The sequence below is a fragment of the Rhinolophus hipposideros genome (assembly GCF_964194185.1).
Source record: "Rhinolophus hipposideros genome assembly, chromosome: 11".
Taxonomy (NCBI): domain Eukaryota; kingdom Metazoa; phylum Chordata; class Mammalia; order Chiroptera; family Rhinolophidae; genus Rhinolophus; species Rhinolophus hipposideros.
In genome coordinates, this window is record NC_138057.1 from 74,176,888 (window position 1) to 74,198,292 (window position 21,405).

Below are 21,405 nucleotides of genomic sequence, written 5' to 3' on the forward strand. Positions count from 1 at the left end.
ACAGTTTTTTATGCCTTCATTTCTGTGGCTGCTAAGTATTAGGAATACTAAAGGTGAAGTTATCAAATTGGGAACTACTAAGTAAAGTCGCTTTTGACACCTTTCAATGCACTCATTCAACAAATACTGGTTGAATACCGACTATGTACCAGTTACCACACTAGGTATAAAGAAACAGAAATGAACACGCACAGTTCCTGCCCTCAGAGAAATTCCAGGCTCACAGCAAGGAGAGTAACAAGAAAATGAAAATTGTAAGACAGACCACTCAAGTCAGTGTCAGGCCCACAAGTGGGGGAGGGTTTTTAATGTGTCCTAAACTCACATGGTTGGGGGGCAGTTTCTCTGATACTTTGAACCCGGGCTTTTACCTGGGGCAAGTCACTGGCTCAGATAACTGGGAACAACAGAGGTCCGTCTTAGGCATTTCTGAATCCCAACTGGGTTTCACTGTTCTGCTTTTTGGCCTGTAATTTTCCAATGAACATGTGCCCTTTGCCCCATCTTCGTTTTGCCTGTGTGCTTTATGGGGTGTTTGCTTCGCTGACTCTATCCCAATAGTGCATATTATTTGAAAAGTACACTACTTATCTTCCTCTATTATCTAAAAAAAAAATAAAAAAAAATCAGCACTTTCCAGATGGGAAGAAGAGAGAGTCCCCTCCATTTCCCAGGTAGTTTTTGATGACTCAGACTTTACTTTAGCTCAGGGTTATCCTGTCTCAACTAAACAAACACGTACTGAACATCAGGAGCTAACAAAGAGATGATTTCATGGCCTCTGCCCTCAAGGATAGCCCTCTCTCAATGGCAAGTCGGGGGAAAAGCGTCTTTTGGAGCAAAAATTAATGTAAGACCCGGCATTATATTATATTATACCCTTATTTTACTATATAATACCATATTATTTAGTGGTATTAATACCATATTATTGGTAATGTGGTAATATAGTATTATTAGTGGTATAATACCATATTATTTTACTATGTAATACCATATTATATAATAAAATAAGATCGGATATTATATTATATAAAACCCAGTCTTATAGAAAAATAAGACCAGATATTTTATTTTATATTATAATTACATTATATCATACCATATCATAACACATATTATACTCAGTCTTGTATTATAGTAAAATAAGACTGTGTCTTCTATTAATTTTTGCTCCAAAAGACGCCTTAGAGCTGATTGTCCGGCTAGGCCTTATTTTCAGGGAAACACGGTAGCAAACTGTGCACTTTAGTATATGTAAGTGATACCTCAATTTATGAAACTGAGTTCATTCAAAAGAAAAATTTCAAAACACTGCAGGTGCTACCTGTATGGCATTAATTTTACATGTGGTGCACAAATGCCAAGCTCAAGAAACGATGCTAGACTAGCCCTGTCCAACAGAAATATGTGAACCACATACATAGCTTTAAATTTTCTAGTAGCTACATTTAAAAAAGTAAAAATAGGCAAAATTAACTTTAATATTTTCATTTAACCCAACATAATATAGTATCATACTTAACACGTAATGAGTATAAATATTGAGGTTTTATTTTTTTATTTTGTACTAAATCTTTGAAATCTGGTGTTTTCTACTTATAGCACCTCTCAATTCTGACTAGCCACTTATGGTTGGTGACTACCGTACTGGACAGAGCAGCTAAAGCCAATGAGAAAACGTTAAAGGTTTAAAGGAGGGAGGGACTTCTATTCCATCAATACTACAGTGTAGGCCCTGCACCGTCCAAGACACAGGTTTGTAGTTAAATAAAAAAATAAAAAGTATGGGCTTACTCCAATGTGTTAGCTTTCATAATGAAGCCAAGAGTTTGTTTCCTGAGTCTGGCCTACAAATGACTGTGTGGCAAACAATTCGTAATTATGATAACCTAAAAAGGCCCTCTCCCAAAGCAATCCTCTGTGAAGGGGGCAGCCGTCATTGTCCTGGCAACCCAGGCAAGATCTGAGAGGTAGAAATGCTCTCTCTCCTGGGTTTCTGTTTGAGGCATGTCCAGAATCCTCTCCCCTGCCGAAATGAAATAAGCAGACTTAGTCATCCAACCCTGCAGTCTCAAAACAGACAAGAAAGAAAAGCTGTGGAGGGTTGCCTGCGCCAGAAAAACAGCCTCCTGTAAAGACGGAAAATAAAAAGTTTGGAGATTTTAAACCAAAACGTTTCCAAGATTTCTATGCAAATGCAAACCAGAAAAGACACCTGGGCTGAATTCTCTTTTACAACAAAGACAGTCACCACAACAGCTCTCCCAAAGCTGCGAAGTAGTCTCAGCCTTCCACTGAAAGCACGTCAGTTCCCTCTTCACAGAAGAAAGCAGGGTGACCAGCAGTTGGTCTTCATAATAATTTTTTTTTTAGAATCTATTAACATGCCTTTAGATTTTTAAAGCATTATCTGCTGACAGTTGTTGTACTATTATTTGCCTGCTATTTGCTTTTAAACTCACGTCCCTGGAAAAGCAGGTGCTACCTTCACCTTCATAAAGTGATTTTTGCTGATAGTCAGCTTCAAGTTTCAGTAACTTCAGTGAATAAAAAAGTCACATGAAATTGTAAATTTAAGTAACCAATCTGACATGGGAATTTGGTCAACCTGTTTTAAGGTCTCACAGCTAATATAAAACATTAAGTTCTCCGAGTTACAGATAAAATTGATCTAAGGAACACAGTCTTCAGATTGATAATATCAGAAGTGTTATTGAAGGGATGCTCATATTTCCCTTTACTTCCTCAAATCACCTCAATATTAAACTCATGGCCTTTGAATCATTTCAAATCCAAACTCTAAATAATGTCAAATTACTTTAGCAGAGTGTTAAGTCACTTCTAATATACCTCATACTTTCAACTTTTTCGGCAATTCTCATTTTTCTTAAAACATACGGAGGTCCCAATCAATTGGAAATAGACAAAGCTTTCAAGAAAATATGAAAAGATTAATGTGGTTTAAAGGAGGGCCTGACATTACTGAGGCCACTTACTAAACGAAAACCACATCTTTCTCCTTCATTAGTTCTAATGGGGGGGTAGTGGGGGGCGTGGAGCCTTAGGAAGTCCTCTCGTTTAGTTACAAGACTGGAAGACCTTTATTCTTTTTCATTTTACATGACCTAGTATATCTTCTTTTATCTCTGTATTTAAGAACCCCAAACAGAAAATAATGCTGATATGGGAATAAATTTTCACATTGAGAAATGAGAACACAATCCTAATCTCATTTATAGTTGATACTTGGACCTGTTTACTATTCTTAATTGGAGCAAGACACTATTGTTTTAGTATAAAACACTTAGCTAAATCCTATCTTTAGTCAGGTGCTTTTATTCCTACAGATGTCCAAGAAAGGGAAGAAATCCAGCCATCGGCGATTAGGTCACTTCTGCGTGCTATCCTCACGTACCAAGGGCGCAGTGGCTTCTGGCAGGAGAGCCCTGCCCTGGCTGAGCAGTATCCACAACCCTCATTCTCTGGCTCGTATGGCACTTGGCCCAAACCTAAAGGGCAGAGGGAGCTTCAGAGCTCCAATGACAATGAGCTGGTGGAAGAACAAAAATTTTTAAATATGCAATGCTCTCCAAGGATGATTAGGCATAAACCATTGTCAAACAGTAATTCCCAGAGACATCCTTTAGAATCTAAACAAAATAATACTGAGAAGGCAGAAACAGCAGAAACCTACATATTAAGAAATAGAGTAAGCCACTCATAAACAGCCTACTAATGATTGAAAACAAGTTGATACTCCCTGTCAAAACATTAACATCTATCAACAAACCAAGGGCAGATGCTGAAGGCTGCCTGAAGGACGTGTATGCCCACAAGCTGGTTGAGCGGAGAGAATAAAGCACAGTGGAGGAATAATGGGGTGCCATGAAGTATCCAAGCATACTAAACACTCCTATGAAAGTGACAATGGAAGGCCTGTGGGCTTGTTCTTGGAGATTTTGGGGGTAGGGGGCTGCTTAATCGGGAGAACATCTATCATAAAGCAGACTTAGGTGGAATGTCATTCAGAAGATACCCACCTTCCTCTCCCACCACCAAAGAAAAGAATGTCTTTATAAATGTATTGGAGATACTAGATCCCTCACACTGAGAACAGTCCACAACACACACAATCTTGTCCCCATCTTCTGTTGCCAGATGCACAACAATCTATAGGGATTTTTAAAACTGCCCCCATTTTCAGGCCAGGACTGTGTGACATGCAAAGACATACATCGTTTCTCAATTCTTAGTGAGAGAACAACAACAACAACAACAAAAAAAACCCTGTCATTTTGAGATATCGTGGCACAGAAAGCTTAGTGCACATGAAAACATTCCACAATGCAGCAGCATTTACAGCCAAGAAGTTTCCGAGACAGCCCAGAGGCCAGAGCAAAGACCCGAACAGCGCTGGCTCCTCAAACCCGAGTGAGGGCACGGCAGGGCCACTCCAAAATGAAGCTTTCCCCAGCAACCGGTCTTCTCTGCAAACGTAGTATTTGTGCCAAAGAGCATTCCAACTAACAACAGTGCTGCACAAGCTTTGGAGGAATCGGCAATCAATTTGCACAAAACTGGAACAATATTTGAAAGAATAAAACTGCAGGGACTTACATACCTCCATATCTGGCCTAAATTTATCTTCAAACACAGCCATTGCTGCCAAGGAGCCAGAACCTGTAAGAAAAAGATACATTTTAAGTGTATTTACCAACTCCTAGCTTCTCAAGATTACCTCGGGGCAGCAAAAATGGCAAAACATGCCCAATGTCACATTCAAGTACAGTGTAAATATTAATCCTGTAGGGCCACATAAACCAGGTAAACACCGCTCTTCAAAAGCCTGGAGTCACATGTACCACTGTCTTGGGTACACATGCAACTGGCCCTACTTCTACTACAGACAGAAGTAATTGTAAATTATTCCCAATAATGTGCTGAAGCACAAAAATGAGGTTATGGAGAATTTGTATTTTTTCAAAAAAGTGAATGCCACATAATTTCACATATCCTATGCTGTAAATCTTGTGCTCCACAATTGTGCCTTGGCAGGCTGCTGGGTATAGCGCTAAATACCAAGCCAGTTAGAAAGAATAGACTGTTTTAATGAGCTGGCCCTGATAGAGTCACCTTGACACACCGGGAAGAAACTACAGCACTGGCAATGGTAATAGGACTGCAAGCTGCAGCCACCACCAGGTTATTCCAGCTACAACTGTAAAACACTTTATTATGTGGCATTTATTTGGAGCTATTATTTTTAGTTTGTACTTTGAAGAGTAACAGCTGAGTAGACAAAATGACAGACAAAGAAACAAAAATTTATTATCACAATAGCAAATGGCTGAAAGGTTATGCTGCATAGATATTAACAGATAGCAAATTTCTCTCTACGAAAGTGGGATGTTAAAGTAAAGGCATTACAAATAAGTATGGGCTCCCTGTGAATGGATGTAAAAGGCAGCTCAGCACTATTTGAAATTTTAAATTAAACTTGCTTTGTTCGGAGAATCTTTAGAAAACCATCATCTTGTCTTTACAGGGGCCTGGCAATATTTCAGGATATTCTACTTTTGGGGAGAAGATAGAGTTGCCCACAATTTTTTACTCCAATTAGAAGATTTTTTTGGCATTTATTACTTTTTAACTTGTTTTGCATAACACTATCTATTTAGCTGGGTCACAGAGAAAACCATATTTTCTATTTAAAATGATTTGTGTACATCGCTTGACCACCTCAATGGTTTAGCAAAGGAAAAAGGCAGCGATTAAACAGTTTCAAATGAGGTGTCCTGCTGATTTTATCAAGTCTGCTGAATGTATAATGAAAAAGGAGAAGCTGACAGCCACGCTGCACTGAGAAAATACAGACTACCTTATCTGAACCATTTAAGGAGGTCCAATTATAGATCAAATTTAAAGGGTAGAAACAGCAGATTTACAGCCACAAATCAATGAACATGGTAATCCCGATGAATATGACAGATCCGCCTGTTACGGGATATTGCTGCGGTTCAGGATCATTACCTTCCCCGCACCAGATACATCACAGCCAAAGCAGTAGGAAGCGTCGAGTGTAGGCCGGCATTACCAGCAATGACTCTTCATTTAGGCTTTGGGAGCAAAAAGGCAACCCATGTTCCCCTCTCATTTTCCCCGTTAAAAAACGGGGGGTTATCTAAAGGGATATTAAGAGCCATTTGGAAAGGACATAGAAATTAAACAGATATTAAACTGGAGCACCCACATGAAACTAACAGATATGCAAGAGCAAATGCACAACCAAACCTCTGACTTTCATAGTAAACATGTCCTTGAAAATCTGGAAATAGAGTCAAAGTCCACCAATATTTTGTGAGTCACACGTTTACTTTGAGATTCAGGCACCAGTGGGTGGAAAGTAACCTAAGTGTCTGTTTTAAGGCACAGGTGAGAACCAGTCTCAGACTTAGCAGTGAAAAACAAGCCGGCTTTGTATGGAAAACAAAAGTACAACTGTTGTGAAGAAACAAGGAAACTGCAAATATGGAAATCTCAGGAAAAAATACTTCCAGATACAAAATGCTCTTGCAGAGCACCCAACAGCAGGCTAGCCTCCTTCCAACCCGGTCCAAGAATATCTCTGTGAAGAGCCCAAGGGTAAATGCACCAGAAGCCCGAAATAAACATTAAAAAAGGACAGGGGAGGGCAGGTATTTACCTAAGAGCTAACAATGTGGAAAACTGGAGTCAATTACTGTGAAAGGGAAACCCAAGCTTAAAGGCATTTGTCCTTAAACTTTGCTGACCCTGTTTTTCCTCTTAGCCATCCTTTCTTTGGCAGTTTCACACTAAATACATTAGTTTTACTCTCATTTTTCCTGGGCACATATATTTCCTTCTGCTTAGCTCCATCCAACATTTTAAGAAATGAAAAAAATCTCCCTCCCAATATAATAATTCTTCCTTCATCAAAAACATTTTTTCCTGCTTAGAAACAACGCTGCAGACAAAATTTCTGTAAGTGGAAATTACATACCACATCTACACTCTTACAACAAAAAGTGGGGATGCTTCTCACATTATCAGAGAGTGATTTTTTTTTAAAGAGCTGGAAAGCATAGGAGAGGTAAACATAGGACACAGGGGTTCTTATCACATTGTATTTCTGCTTCTCTATCTATACCATGCCCAACACACACGCACGCACACACATGCAGTCTTCTGGAAAGCAGGAGCTTGCTAACCTGCCCAATTCTGCTTCCCCTGAGATCAAAGATAAGCGGACTCCAAATAAACTTGAAAATAAAGGGAAATTCAACAATGAAAACAATTTCTAAATCACTTCACAATTAGCTCCTGCTCCCAGCTTTTTAGGAAAGGAGGACTTTGGCGCCCCCTTTTCGGAAATACACGAAAGTGCTAGGACAACTGACTGTCAACAGGTTTCCAGGAAACTAATTGTGTGTCTGCTATTTAGAAAACTGAAGTTAGAATTTCAAATGACTGTAAATTGCCCAATGTGGCGAGAGAACCAGATGCAACTTCTCACATCATTTCAAGGCAATGCAACTGGAGAAAGGAACAAGAAGTTGGCCATTGAAAAGAAAAAAGATGATAAACTCAATGAGACCAGTATTCTTTAATAACTTCATTCAAGTTTCCCAGATTCTGTTTCAACACCACTTTAAACTATGTGTAATACAATAAATCATCAGACAGATGCCTCACTAGTATAGTAGCTGTGTTTAAATACATCCCACTTCCCCCAGAATGTCCCGAAACAATCCATTCCTTCAGCACCCATCTATCTAACCTGGCACTTTCATAGCACAACTCCAGGCAAAAATCCTCTGAAGGAGCATTTACCCTGATCTTCTGTTCCAAAGACAAGGTCATCCTGGATAATCAGTCAGATGATCTGGTTTACCATTAAGGAATAAATGAACAGAAAAGCCAGGGGACACTGTACATGGTACAGGGGCCTGTGCTTCACACAGCAGGCATGTCAAGTGAAAGAAACAAGTATCAGAGGGATATGCTTTCCACCAAAGCAGGATGAGCTCTAGGAGCAAGGGGTGTGAGGCCTGCCCTCAAAGAACTAACAGTAGGGAGAAGGCAGCCAGAGGGAAGAAACAGCATTTTGTTGAGCACCTACTATGTGCCACACATCATATGCCATTTAGTGATAGCAACCCATTGAAGTAATAAAGCTTGTTTAGGATTACAGAACAAACAAGCACAGGGCAGGAATCCTGTCTCAGGTGTGACCCGATGCCCCGCTCTCATACAGCAAGTTCTGCACGCCCCATAGTTCACAGCAGACATGATGATCTCCCGTGACCAGGTCTTAGCTCCTCCTCTTCCCCAACACACACACTTGACACTCCACCAGCACTAAACTGACAACAATTCCCTAAATGCTTATACCATTTCAAGCCTCTCCCACCTTGGCACCCAGTAGTCCCTTTGCCCCTGAGAGCCCACCGAGCTCCTGGTCACCCTGCAAACCCCAGCTGAGAGATTACCTCTTCCCAGAAGCCTTCCTTGACCACCACACGCCCACGAGAGTTTATCACTCTCATCTCTGCAACTTGCCCATCCTTTCAAACTGCATCAGCATGCCTGCGGTCTCTGGTACACAAGGAGCACTAGATGGAATCTGTTCAATTAAGCTGGGCTGATTTGAGTATAAATGCCCAAATGGAGGAGTGGGGAAACTCCGAGCTGGCCCTCTAGGAGTGATGACAGTAGTAAATGCCTTGATAAAGTATAGAAGAACACATATTGACTAACTTCCCATACAAGACAAATTCAAATGTAAAGCAAGTTCAGTTTTCAAAAAGAAAAAAAGGCTTTCACCCACAAAACCATGTCCTATTATACGTCATAGACTGGTCCAGACCTCTGGGATATCATAGGAGTGAAATGCCCTCCTTGGATTTCTGCATTTTATTATCAAAGCTCTCTGTCTCATCAGTAGTTTCCATGTAAGCTGCTCCTTAGCAACCTCCACCAAGGCTGCCTTTTTCAGCCCACCCACAGTTACTGAGTAGCCAATTTGGCTTCCAGAACAAAGCTCTTTAAAACAGAAAAACGAGGTACTACCATTCAGTGACCAGCATTTAGGAGATGACTGTGACGCTACCTAGTTACCCACTGATGTGCCCCAGCTCACCCATGCCACCTTCACACTGCTCAACCACGTCCAACTCCCAAAGCGCCCAGCAGACAGGCTGTGGAGAGAGACAGGGGTGGGGGAAAGATACACAACTCAGCCCGCTGTCTTCCACGGGGGCCAGAAACTGCTCTGCGCTCCCCACCGGTGCAGCCAGCCTGGCACCACTTCGCCCTGGCTGCCCTGTTCGGTGCTCACTAAAAGAATTCCTCCTACAAGACGTACCCCTGCGAGTCCTGGAAAACACGGTCTGCTCCCCATCTCTGACTGTCAGGGCCTGTGGGGAGGGACTGGCACAGACCTTCAAGATGACACTGTGTGTCACCCACACTGACCTCCAGGAGAAAGGGGGGGTGGTCCCAGGCACAAATGCCACAAGGCGCTACATCTCCAGCCAATCTTTTTAAAATGAAGTATCTGTTCTTATTAATAGCAGGACACTGGTTTTAAACAGAAAAAAAAGACTTAACTCCTATAAGCAATGTAAAATATAGCCCTCAAACTCAGAAAAACATGTGCTACAGGGCATTAATAACTGAAAAGAGCTCACAGAAAAATAACAGCAATACACCAACAGAGAAAGAAAACAGCAGTTTACAAAAAAGAGAAAAGGCAGAGGCCTATACACATTTAGCAACACTGTTCAAGTGTACTATTAATCAAAGAAATATGAATTGCAATTAACTATTTTTTTGCCTTTAAGATTAGCAAAGATTGGGCGGGCCCAGAGGCTCAGGTGGTTGGAGCTCGGTGCTCCTAACGCCAAGGTCGCCAGTTCGATTCCTACAAGAGCCAGTGAGCTGCACCCTCTACAGCTAGGATTGTGAAAAGCAGTTCTCCCTGGAGCTGGGCTGCTGTGAGCAGCTGGAGGTCGGTGTGAGCGGCCAGCAGCCGGCGAGAGCTGCCGTGAGCTGCCGTGAGTGGCCAACTGGAAACTGACTGCCTCAGCCAGGAGGAGCGCAAGGCTCATAATACTAGCCTGGGCCAGGGAGCTTGTCCTACACAACTAGACTGAGAAACAACAGCTTGAACCAGAGTGGGGGAGGCGGGAAAAGGGAGGCAGAAGATTAGTAAAGATTAAAAAAAAAAAAAAAAAAAAAACACCCAGTGCTGACAAAGCTGTAGTGAAATGAGCACTCTAACATACTTGTAAAAGCAAAAATGGATAGAACTTTTCTAATGGGCAATTTAGAAATATCAGTCGAAAGCATCCAGCTTTATATACCCTCCAAACTAGCAATTCTACTGCTAGAGAGTTATTCTAAAGAAAATAATGAACAAGTACCCAAATTATGTATATAAAAAGATTATTTAGATTAGTAAAAAAAAAAAAAAAAACTGAAGGTAAGTGTAAAGATCCAACAATCAAGAGACATAGAAAATATGCTATTTTCTTTTTGCTTACTTATATTTTCTTCTTTTTCTTCAAAGGCCATGCATTACATGGCATTTTTTAAGGTATAAGCTTGGAGAAAATAAGGATTCATCATTGGGGAGGGATGGGGGTGGGGAAAGAAACAGAAAGACCAAGACCTAACCAGCTGTCACAGTCTTGCTGTGTAACAGCAGCAGCCGGAAGCTTATTCCTAAAATTTGTACACAGGAGCCTGAAGGTCAATCCACGCATGAGTCAACAGTCCCAAGTAATGACAGCAATCAATCATCACAAACAAATATATATACCCCGTCTCTGCCAGCATCCTTCAGGAGGGCTTCCTGAAGATGGTCTGAGAGGTAAAAGCATCCTACGGCGCTCTGAGCCTATCAGCGCCAGGCCAGATCCCACCTGTCCAGTCCACTCTGTGGCCAACAAATTCCAAAAAGGACAGCACACACAATACATGTGGTTAAGAAATTTCAAAGCAACACAGACAATAGTTAGTGCTTACCAGAGGGTAAGGGGGTTGGGGGCTGACAGAAGAGGGTAAAAGGGTGTATGGAAGGGTGTATGTAATATATGGTGATGGAAGGAGAACTGACTCTGGGTGGTGAACCCACAATGTGGTATATAGATGATGTATTACAGAGTTGTACACTGGAAACCTATGTAATTTTGGTAACCACTGTCACCCCAATAAATTTTAATTTTTTAATCTCACACACACGTATTTTTTTTAAAAAGGCATTTCAAAGCAGTCACATCAGTTTTGTCTGCTCTCAGACAGGGCAGGTAGCAGCAGTCCCATTTGACAAAAGGGGAGACGGACTATCAGAAGTAAGGAATCTGCCCGGATTACACAGCTGGTGATTAGCGAATCTGAGAATGGGCACCCAAGTCAATCTCAATGCAAAGTGTCCCACATTCCTTCCCTCCCACTGTGTTGCCTTGTAAATAGCAAAGCCAAAATCTTAAAATCAAGATTAGAGGAAGCATGAAAGTAGCTATATTTTCTTAGCATCCCACCCCAAAAAGGCATGCTTTTTAACTTGCTTTTTCTTCAGATTTTAGTTTACCCAATTACCACACATCTGCATATAGTTAATTTGTGTTGCTTTGCTTGGAAATTCAAAGGAGACTGGGATTTCAGTTTAAATGTTTTCAATAATTGAAGAGAAGCCATTCACTGTTTAGCAAGGCCACTCAAGTATCCATTCTGTATTTATTTCAAAAATAGCCCCATTCAAAAAAAAGAAAGAAATTAGTCTCCATTTTCTAAAACCTCTGAAGGTGTTTATCAGCATTAGTAACTCAATTTGAAACTGACTTTTTCTGAGAGAATAATCCAACTCAGAACAAAATACGTAATGAATCAAAAAAATTTTACTAAGATATTGCTTTTACTTGCTCCATATACTTAAAAACAACTATTAATATGGCTTGAGGACAGTGGGATTTAAAAAAAATGAAACGTTCTTTTTATAGAGTTCATCAAAGAACTAAATCCAATTCTAGAAACTAAGTTACCAGACATGCTGAAGAAACAATGAGACTGAAATAATTTTCTAACATCTGCTGCTCCAAGTCCAACTCTAGGAAGGATCTGAAAGCCAACAGGTCGAAATGTGCTTTTCCTAATCAGGTCTATGCTCACAAACTCTCAGACTAGGGCCAGAGAAAACAAAAGAGAACATTTACTGAGGGCCTTTTAGATCTCGGATCCTGAGCTCAAGTGATGTGAGTGGGTCTTTCTCCATTTTACAGACAAGGAAACTGAGGCAATATGGCCAATAAGCAGAGCCAAGAGTCAAATCTAGGTCTTGTGGCTCTTAAACCCTTGCATCTTTCAGAAGGGCAACTTCCCACTCATTCCTTCCAACAAACCACGCCAGGTGCCCACTCGGCCGCAGGCTCTGGGAACACACAGCTCTGTCACTTGCTGGCTGTTTCCCCCAGCACATCACTGAAGCCCTCGGAGCCCTGCAAGGCTGCCAAGTGACTCCAGAAGGCACCATCACATCAAGCACATGAATGCTAGCCCTGGAACAGTGCAGCAACCCTATCCCGCTAGCTTCCTCCCCGCACAAAAGGATGAAGACAGACTGACATATCTCCTCACAGTGGCTGGGTGACCTGAACGAGATGACACATGTAAAGCAGAATGCCTGGCACGCAGTAAAAGCTCAGTAAGAGGTGGCTATCGTAATTACTCTACCAAGATCCCCAATCCCCAAGAGCTATTGTATACCATCATTCCCAACAAGTCCCAGGATCAGTGGCTTGAATGGAAACAGAGGTCTTCAAAATCTCCTCTCAAAGTCATGAAGTTCTTAGAACCAGCAGGAATGGATTTCTACTGCTTTTCCCCAAATCAATTTAACCAGATCTTTTCAGGAAAAAAGCTGCTCCTTCTGCTGAGGAGGGGCCCACTGTAAGCACCCAAGGACCCGTTTGCCACCGTGGCCTGCCAAGGTGTAAGATGTATGCAGCGATAAAAGAGTAACTCGCAGAACTTTCTAATCCATCAGTGTCAGCTACCCCTGACACAGTGCTTACTCACACTTCCTCATTGTTAGTCAACTGGCCACACATCCTGGGTAAAATCTGGTGCTTTCCACAGCCCCATGGAGAGGGATCATTTTTCACTCCATCCCTGTCTACAAGACCCAGTCTCCTGGTGCTGGTGCTGGCTCTGGAGGCCAACGCTGCCAGTGTGTGAAGAGCTGATTTATGAATATAAAACAATGTTGGTGCCAGGGGACCACATTCAGCCACTAGAGAGCAGTGAAGCACCTCTCCTGGATCCAGGAAAACTCAAGACACCGACTTGAAGTGGTTTAATTGTATGCATGCATTTCATTATAAGTCTTGGCCAAAAGCTTCCAGGAGAGGCAGGCCAAGTGATCAGACAATCTTGCATGGGTTGCTGAAATCCAGATTTGTCCTTTGTCAGCACAAACAGTTTAATTTGATGTTTTCACTCCTGAGTAAGCACTGAGTATTACATTTAAACCCCTCATGAGGGGGAAGAATGCTTCCTTTTCATTAGCAAATGTACCTCAATGTCAGAGAGTCTATCTTTCATTCCTAATGAATTTTTAAAAATTATTCCATTTAATATGCTTAGAAATAGATTTTAAAACATCGAACATTTTCACTCAAAAGTAATTTCTAAAAAAAAAAGTTCCTTTTCTAAATGTTGTGCAGTCAAAAAGGAGTTAAATTTTCCTCTAAGTAAATAATTTAAAACACCACTTGAACAGGGATTTTTCTTATAATTGCAAGTGCAACATCTCATTGACCTGACACATTATAAACACTTATTCCTAAGAAAAGACTAACAATCGGGACATCCAGGCCAAAAAAGTGAAAGGTTTTATTTTATTAATGTATTTTAATAAAATGCCACAAGGTTTCAGGACCGAAAATTGTTCTCCTTTAAACAGGAGTCACCTAACCCTATGTTTAGGGGTTAAGAGGGAGGATGAAAATTACCTTAAAACATGCCTCTCCTAATCAGCCTCCCCCACCATCAGGCCTGGCGAGGCAAGAGCAGCTCTCACTCCGCAAGAGCAGGCAAGCGCAGGCGTACACTCCTCCCTCCTGATGCGGGAGCTCCAGTCAGTCGAAGCTGACAGGTCTTTCAAAGGCATCCTTGACCCTGGCCCACATGCCAAAATAACTTCCGAAATTGCAAGTTATTCCACTTTGCAGATCTTTTCCAAGTTTTCATGTCCCTCAGAACACTCAAGGACAAAGGACTACTTAAAGAACTTAATAATTTATAAAACACATCTCTTCTTAATCATTAAGTATAGGTTTATCTAGTCCATAGAGCCGATGTGCAAACAATAAGAAATCTGACTTATTGAAAAACAATGTGTAAAGCACTGTTACATATACTTTCGTACTTCATTTTTCTGTGGACAAGATGCTACATCTCCACTTTACAGATGGGGAAAAAACAAAGTTCAGAGAAGTGAAGAAACTGACCCAACATCACACAGCTAGTAATGGCAGATCCGCCTGATAACAAATCCCTAGTTCGATGATCTCTGCAGTGAAAAAGTCTTCTAATGCATAAAATGACTTTCCACTTAGTCTGCCCAATAAGTATGGGTTATGAGAGGATAAAGGCACTTTTCTGTAGCAGAGCCAATTCTGACACAAGAGCAAGTAAAGATGAATTAGATACCCAACTCTGCCTGAAGTGGAGTCAAAAACAAAGGGCCTGAAACTGCACACTGCATTTAACGGATCTGAAACATACTCCCGGCAAAGGCCTCTACTTGGTCGTACACCAAGGACTGAACTCAAGTCAGAGAGGACCTCATGGCAAATGTCAGACCAGAAAAAACAGGAGGAGCAGTGCCCGACACATTAGTTCAATACCTCACCATTTTACCTACAATAGACATTTAACATTTTTTCTGCAGCATCAAGAACAAAGTCCACTCTAATTAGAATAGATTAAAACCGGCAAGGGCTGGATATATTGCATTCCCTGTAACAACATGATGAATTTTAGAAGTCAATACTTTCTCGGTTCCTAACATAACAGCACCATCTATTGGCTTAGTACCACCTTTGCAGCCACCAGGGATCAAGATGCATAATGCAATTTTCATGGGCTTTTGGTTCCCAGTTGTTTAATTCCTGGCATTCCATTGTAGCATAAATTTTAAGACATAAAATCCATGCATTGCACATTTTAAATCTACTGAAATGCATCTTACACATATTAATCAAAGCAGGAAAAGCTGCCAGAGAAATCGTAGTACACAGAACTGTGCACAGAGAATGTGTTATAGCACTAAAATTATCAAAACACCATGCACCAAACAGCGATGTGCTACCATGTTTCCCCGAAAATAAGACCTAATCAGAAAATAAGTCCTAGCATGATTTTTCAGGATGCCATCCCCTAAAAAGCCTAATGTATCTTTTGGAGCAAAACTTAATATAAGACCTGGTCTTATTTTCAGGGAAACACGGTACACACAAAGATTTTTATGTATGTTATCTCACTTAGTCTTCACACATTTCCCACAGGAACTGTCCTCTAACCACTTTACAAAAGAAGACATCAATGTTCATACTTGAAAGCTAATAAATATTGGACTCAGGTTTGAACCGAGTTGGACTCCAAAGACCAGCTCTTTTCCCTGTCCCACTCTATCGCAAAAAATGACGCCCAGAGTAACAAATGCACGGAATGAACCCCAGGTGCTTTACAGCATGTCCACACACAACACGACACTGAGGCATGCCAGTAGCCCTGTGACCTTCCCAAGTCAAAACGATGAGCCTCTTTTGAGAAATGAGGGAGGGCTTTGCGGTTCAGAGGAGTTAGGTGAGCAGCCCCGTCAAGCAGGGCTGGGACTGAGGCCAGGGCTTCCATCTTTCTCTAGGATTCTAGGTATACCTCAAGGGGTTACAAAAAGCCTGCTCTGGGTGGGCACTGACTATGAATTCCCACCAGAGTTCCCACCAGAATGCGGTTCCCTCGGCTGCACAGCCCCTGAGCCACAGAGCGCAGGGGCCGAGAGTCACCCCCCGTACTGATGGAGACACATGCTTGTGGAACCCCCCACACACAGTCCCATGGCCTATACAAGTCAGGAAAAAGGATTTCCAGCAACACTAGAGCTATCAAGGCCACCTGCCCTCTGAGAAAGTACTGCGGAGTTCACACCTGATTTAAGGGTTGAAAACGCATGTAGAAAACACATCTGCCATCTTGTAACAATCTAATGTGATCCAGCACTGGAAAAAATTTCCAAAATCGAGTCATGTGGAGATACCACAATGTCTGCACAAAGGCTGCACTTCAGTTTAAAAAGACAGAGAATATGGCAGGCCTGAATCCCCTACTCAGATCCTTAAGTTCCAGCTTCATTCTAAGACTCCTTTGTGCCCACAAGGTGAGACATCAGTATGTTTACTCCTCTGTCCCGAATCTTTCTAATTGCGAGGGCGTTCTGTATACTGGCGCTTACGAGGCACACTGCAGTAATTAGGAAACGGCATAACCAATTTATCTGGAGATCAGATTTTACCCGCACGGCCCTGGCTGTGACCCCGTCTTCCCTCACAGCGCGTTATCAACGTTTACTCCTGAAGTTAGTATTCCTAAATTGTCCAAGGGCCTCATTTCTGGGAATGTCGTGCCTGAAATTGTATTCATATTAATTCTCCACATGAATAAGTGGGCAAAAACAAAAATTTTATACGCCTTGCTAATGCTGCTACGAGGAACACTGCCAAACTAACAGCAAAAGATGGTTCCCCAAGCTACTCCTGACACTACTTCAGTTTGCCTAATAAAGGAAAGCTGGCAAGTTAAAAGAAAAAGCTAATTAATCCGAGAATGAGAAGAACCCACACTTTGTCTATAAAAAAATACAACCATAACCCTTTGCCTTTAATAGAAAAGTCAAAGAATCGTGCCCAGCTTTCAGCTATCATACTCATCGATCACCTGCAGTCTCTTGCAAATTGTTCTCTTACAAAAGAAATAATTAAATGAAACCTGAGGGGCCCTTCTTTTTCGAGAACAAACCCAATCGTATTTCCTGGCCCACATGCCACACCCCACTCACTGCAATATCACAGCCAAGGGGGAACTGTCACACAGCCCAGACCATGGCCCGGTGGCATGTGACCTTCGCACGCCTCTCTGAGGCTCAATGTCCTCTTCTGAAAAACCAGGGTGATGGTACTCACCTCACAATCCTGCAAAGACTAAATCAGTAAAGCGTCTCACAACATTTGAGGGTATGGCAGCTGGAAAGCTGCTGGATGAACGATGCTCTCGTTAGGGTCACATCATGGCCACAAAAAAGGTTTTAGGACAGAAACTGACCGAGGGCCACACGACAAGGAGTTTGCTACATCCTTCTCCCCAGTAAACCCGCGGGAAGGCCACCAGCCCTCACAGGAGCACGATGAGCTGTGCCTGCATGTTAAAGATGCGAAAGGCAAGACCGGTCTTCTAGTCAATGCAAATTACGAGTAACCTTCCTCGCCTGGCCAGTGGCCAGTGCAGGCCCTTGGGGAGACAATATTTAGACACCCCTGTCTTACAGGTAATTTGTAGCTTCCAGCTCTTACTGTCAAATCACTCAGATAAAAAAGGATTAATTACTAATAAATTTTGTTTTTATTTCTCGTAATAAAAAGCTTTTAACTAAAGCTAGAGAATTTACATGAAATCTTCCTTTATCTCATGTAAGCTTCATTTATGGAAAGCCCAACCTGCAGTGAATGCTGATGCCCTATGGAAACATTTCCTTCAGGAGAGCCCTCGATCTTATCTGTAGTCTGAGGCTGGATTATAGCTCACCCAAAATAAATAACATGAATTAAAACAAAGTCCACCAAATTGTGGCAATTCTGAGGGTCTCTCAAAATCCAGCTCCCCGGCACCTCAGAAATAAAAAGACCTGAAAACAACACTAGAACAAAACCCCACAAAGCACCTGCACTAGCAAGGCAGCGCTGCACAGCTACGACACAAGGAAAGATGGACGAAGCCCCACTCAAAAGTGGACAATGAGAAACGAAAAGAATGACGAGGACAAAACCGGGGCAGTACAACTGTATTTTCTTTTACATTATCTGGCAACGGACTCTTCCAATGGACTTGGATTGGAAAAAATAAAATACAATAAAATAAAAATCATGTTGTCTTGGGGTGGTAGAATTGTGCGTAATTTTTTAAATTTTCCTTTGATACTATGAAGCTGTTTCAGTAAATACTGTCTGATAATAAGCAGGATGGAAAATCTGCACACAGACCAGTCAACAACATAAATAAATGCCATGGGGAATTTGTATAAATATTTTCAGTATTTATAAGCAAGGTTTAATAGTTTAATGAAGTAACATCTATAAGATGATAAAATCAAAGCAGCTGTGTTGTACGGGGACTTACCTGACCTGGGAGAGAAGGTTCAAGTCCAAGCTTTGCCACTGACAGGCAGAGCAATAAGGCAAGTTACTAAATCTCTTGTTTAAGTTTCAGGTTTCTCATCAATAAAATAGCAATGACATCATCTCTTGCATAGAATTTTAACTGAAAATGACGTGACAGCACGAGCAGACACTGGCACTGAGATACTCTATAATGTGTGTTAAATTTGAACTAATACTAGGCTTTAAAAAAAAAAAAAAAAGAGAACCTATCACACACGCAATGCTCTGTGCTAAATGGGCCACACAAATGAAACACAATCTAAACCAACTGTATTCCAGGGGTACTGTAAACTGCCAGTTCACAAAAATAAACAGCTACGGTTTCTAACACTGAGTTTCAGACATTTCCTTGGCACAAGCAAGTTCGAGGATCAGAAATTTAATTCACCATCAAATATTCATGGAGTCACACAGGACTCTGCGAGAGTCTGGGAGTGAGACACGGATTCTACTCTGAGATCTCAAATTTTCTCAGGGGCAGGAAGGACAAGCGCCGGGGGAAGTGAGTGTGGACAAGGCTGGAATCATGTTTCACGCCAAATGCCCTGAGAGGAAGTACTGCCTCAGCCTGGGGCAGTCACAAGGGAATGGCTGTCGGGCTAGACCTCGGATGAGAAGTAAGAACACTGCCGGCAGAAAAGGCATTTCTGAAGAAAGCAGCACAGCAGCAGTGGGGTGTGAAAGCCTGCTCAGGGGAGGCAAGGGACAGGAAAAAGGGCCTAGAGCCCAGCTGGAACGGAGGTGGCCCCAGGCAAAGGAGTTATTCCAGCACTGCAGTCAAGAGCCAGGAAGGGACCGGCACTAAGGAAGGCAGAAGAGGACGGATGACAGGACCCAGAATCTAGCCTAATGTTGGCTCGGCTGGTTTGTGTATCTCTGTACTGTCCGTGACCATCGCTACCGCCACTGAACCTGTCCACACCCTCAACATTTCTGGCCACATGTCATCTCCCTCCCTGCCTCCAGACTCTCCCATCTCCCATGCCAATCTTCCTCCTAGCTGTCATCAGACTGCTCTTTGTAATAAGCAAATCTTACCCTCTCATTCCCTATTCCCCGGCTTGAAAACATATGGAAACCTCCAGGACAAAATCAGAACTCAGCCTGTATCACCGGGACCCTCCCGGGCCTAGCTTTCCAGCCTTGCCCCTGCTCCCCACTCCTGAACACCCATGCCTTTGCTGCTGCTGCGCCCCCTGCATGGAATGCTACCCCCACCCACGCCCTTGCCTCACCCATCCAGCAAACCAGGGCCTTCCAGTGCCTTGTGCACCACAGGACCTGAAGGGTCTTTCCTGTGGGAGTAGAGCAGGGAGGCAGACTCCTGGCTAATTCCTACTTACCCTCCAGGTCTCAGCTTGTGTGACTTCTTCCCGTCTTTCACCTATCAGACTGGCAAGAGGACCCAGAGTTGGTGGGGTTTAAGAGAAAGGCATTCTCATATTCTGTTGGTGAGTATAAACTAGAGCAATCTTTTTGGAGGGCAATTTGGCAATAGCTTTCAAAAAGTAAAACACACTGTATAACCATTTGTCACTTTTCTGGGCTGCCCAGCAGCTGTTCTTCCTTCCTACATCTGGGGAACCCCACCACCTTATAAGTGGGTGACCGAGCTTTACCAATCAAGAATACACACCCTCCCTGGGGAGCTCTCTGGTGGTGAAGGAGACGGCAGGAAGACTCGGTTCCCCGACAGTACTGAGTAGGGAGCCAGGGTCCACCCAGCATCAGCTGAGCCAGCAGTGCAGTCGTGAGCTTTGCGTACTCGCCTGCAACAGCCCGTTCTGCAGCATGATTTCTGACACTTTTCTTGGCCCCAAACCCAGTTCTCGCCCTCCCAGCTATTCTGTGAGTCACCTACTATCCCTTAAAAACAAAATTCCTCTTTTCCTTAAATTGTCTGGTGATCCCACAGCTTGCAGCGAAGAATTCTAAGCAATACGTGCACACACCCTAATCCAGACAGGCCACTACTAGAAATTTATCTGAAGTATGTACTTACACAAGTACACCAAGACACATTTGTTGCAAAAACCTTAAAACCAAAATGTCCTCTATAGGAGGATGAGTCAGTAAATCATGGTATAGTCATATAATGTAGCTCTAGGTAGCTGTTGTCATAGATATGACATAAAGCTACAAGTGCTGATACGAAAACATCTTCCAAACCAATTAACAGTAAGGGAACAGTATGTAGGGGATGATCTCATTTGTGTATTTTTAATAGGGATAGAGGGATAACAGATGATAGAGATATATGAAGGTGTATCATAAACCATTTTCTGGGGGAAAAACTTAAGAAATTCTTAACAGTGGTTACTTTGGAAGAGGGATATGAAATGAGACTTATTTCTTATGTAATATTTTCTCCCACTTGAATGTTTTGTCATGTTTATAAATTACTTTCATCATTTCTGGAAGCCCAGTAAGGACTTCCCAAACCCCCTTACCCATATATTCCTTCCTGTTATTCTCTTATTACTCCAGGGCACTTAGCACAGTGAATTTGGGTTAATGTGTGTTTACTGGTAATTCCTGTCTACCAGAAGGCTATAAGCTCCGAGGGCTGTGTTGACCACTCTACTCACAGCACCCCTCAGGGCCTAGCACACAGTAGATGCTAAATAAACATCTGATAAATGAATGGAAGTAACTTATCCTTCTTTTAAGATTCAGCTCAAGTGAAGTGAAGGTTTTCCTGAAACCCTCCAGGGTGGTCAGATGAGACTCTTTCTCCCTTGGGCCACCGCTGGCCTTTGTATGGCCTTTGTATCCCTGCCCTGTCGGTTTGTACTGTCTCACAATCACACTGTGACTGTGCTCAGGGCAAGGACCCACGCATTCACCTCTTGTGTGGAGTCTGCTCCTGTGCCTTTACACTAAAGGC

The 21,405-nt window shown here is 42.3% G+C and overlaps 1 protein-coding gene across 1 annotated transcript in view; it reads right to left on the minus strand.

Annotated features, from left to right (window-relative positions):
* PSMB7 (proteasome 20S subunit beta 7) overlaps positions 1 to 21,405 on the minus strand; it is a 55,081-nt gene that overhangs the window by 23,114 nt on the left and 10,562 nt on the right. The window contains exon 6 of the mRNA XM_081066145.1: positions 4,625 to 4,683. Coding sequence (XP_080922271.1) covers positions 4,625 to 4,683 — 59 coding nt within the window. The remainder of the gene's footprint in view (positions 1 to 4,624; positions 4,684 to 21,405) is intronic.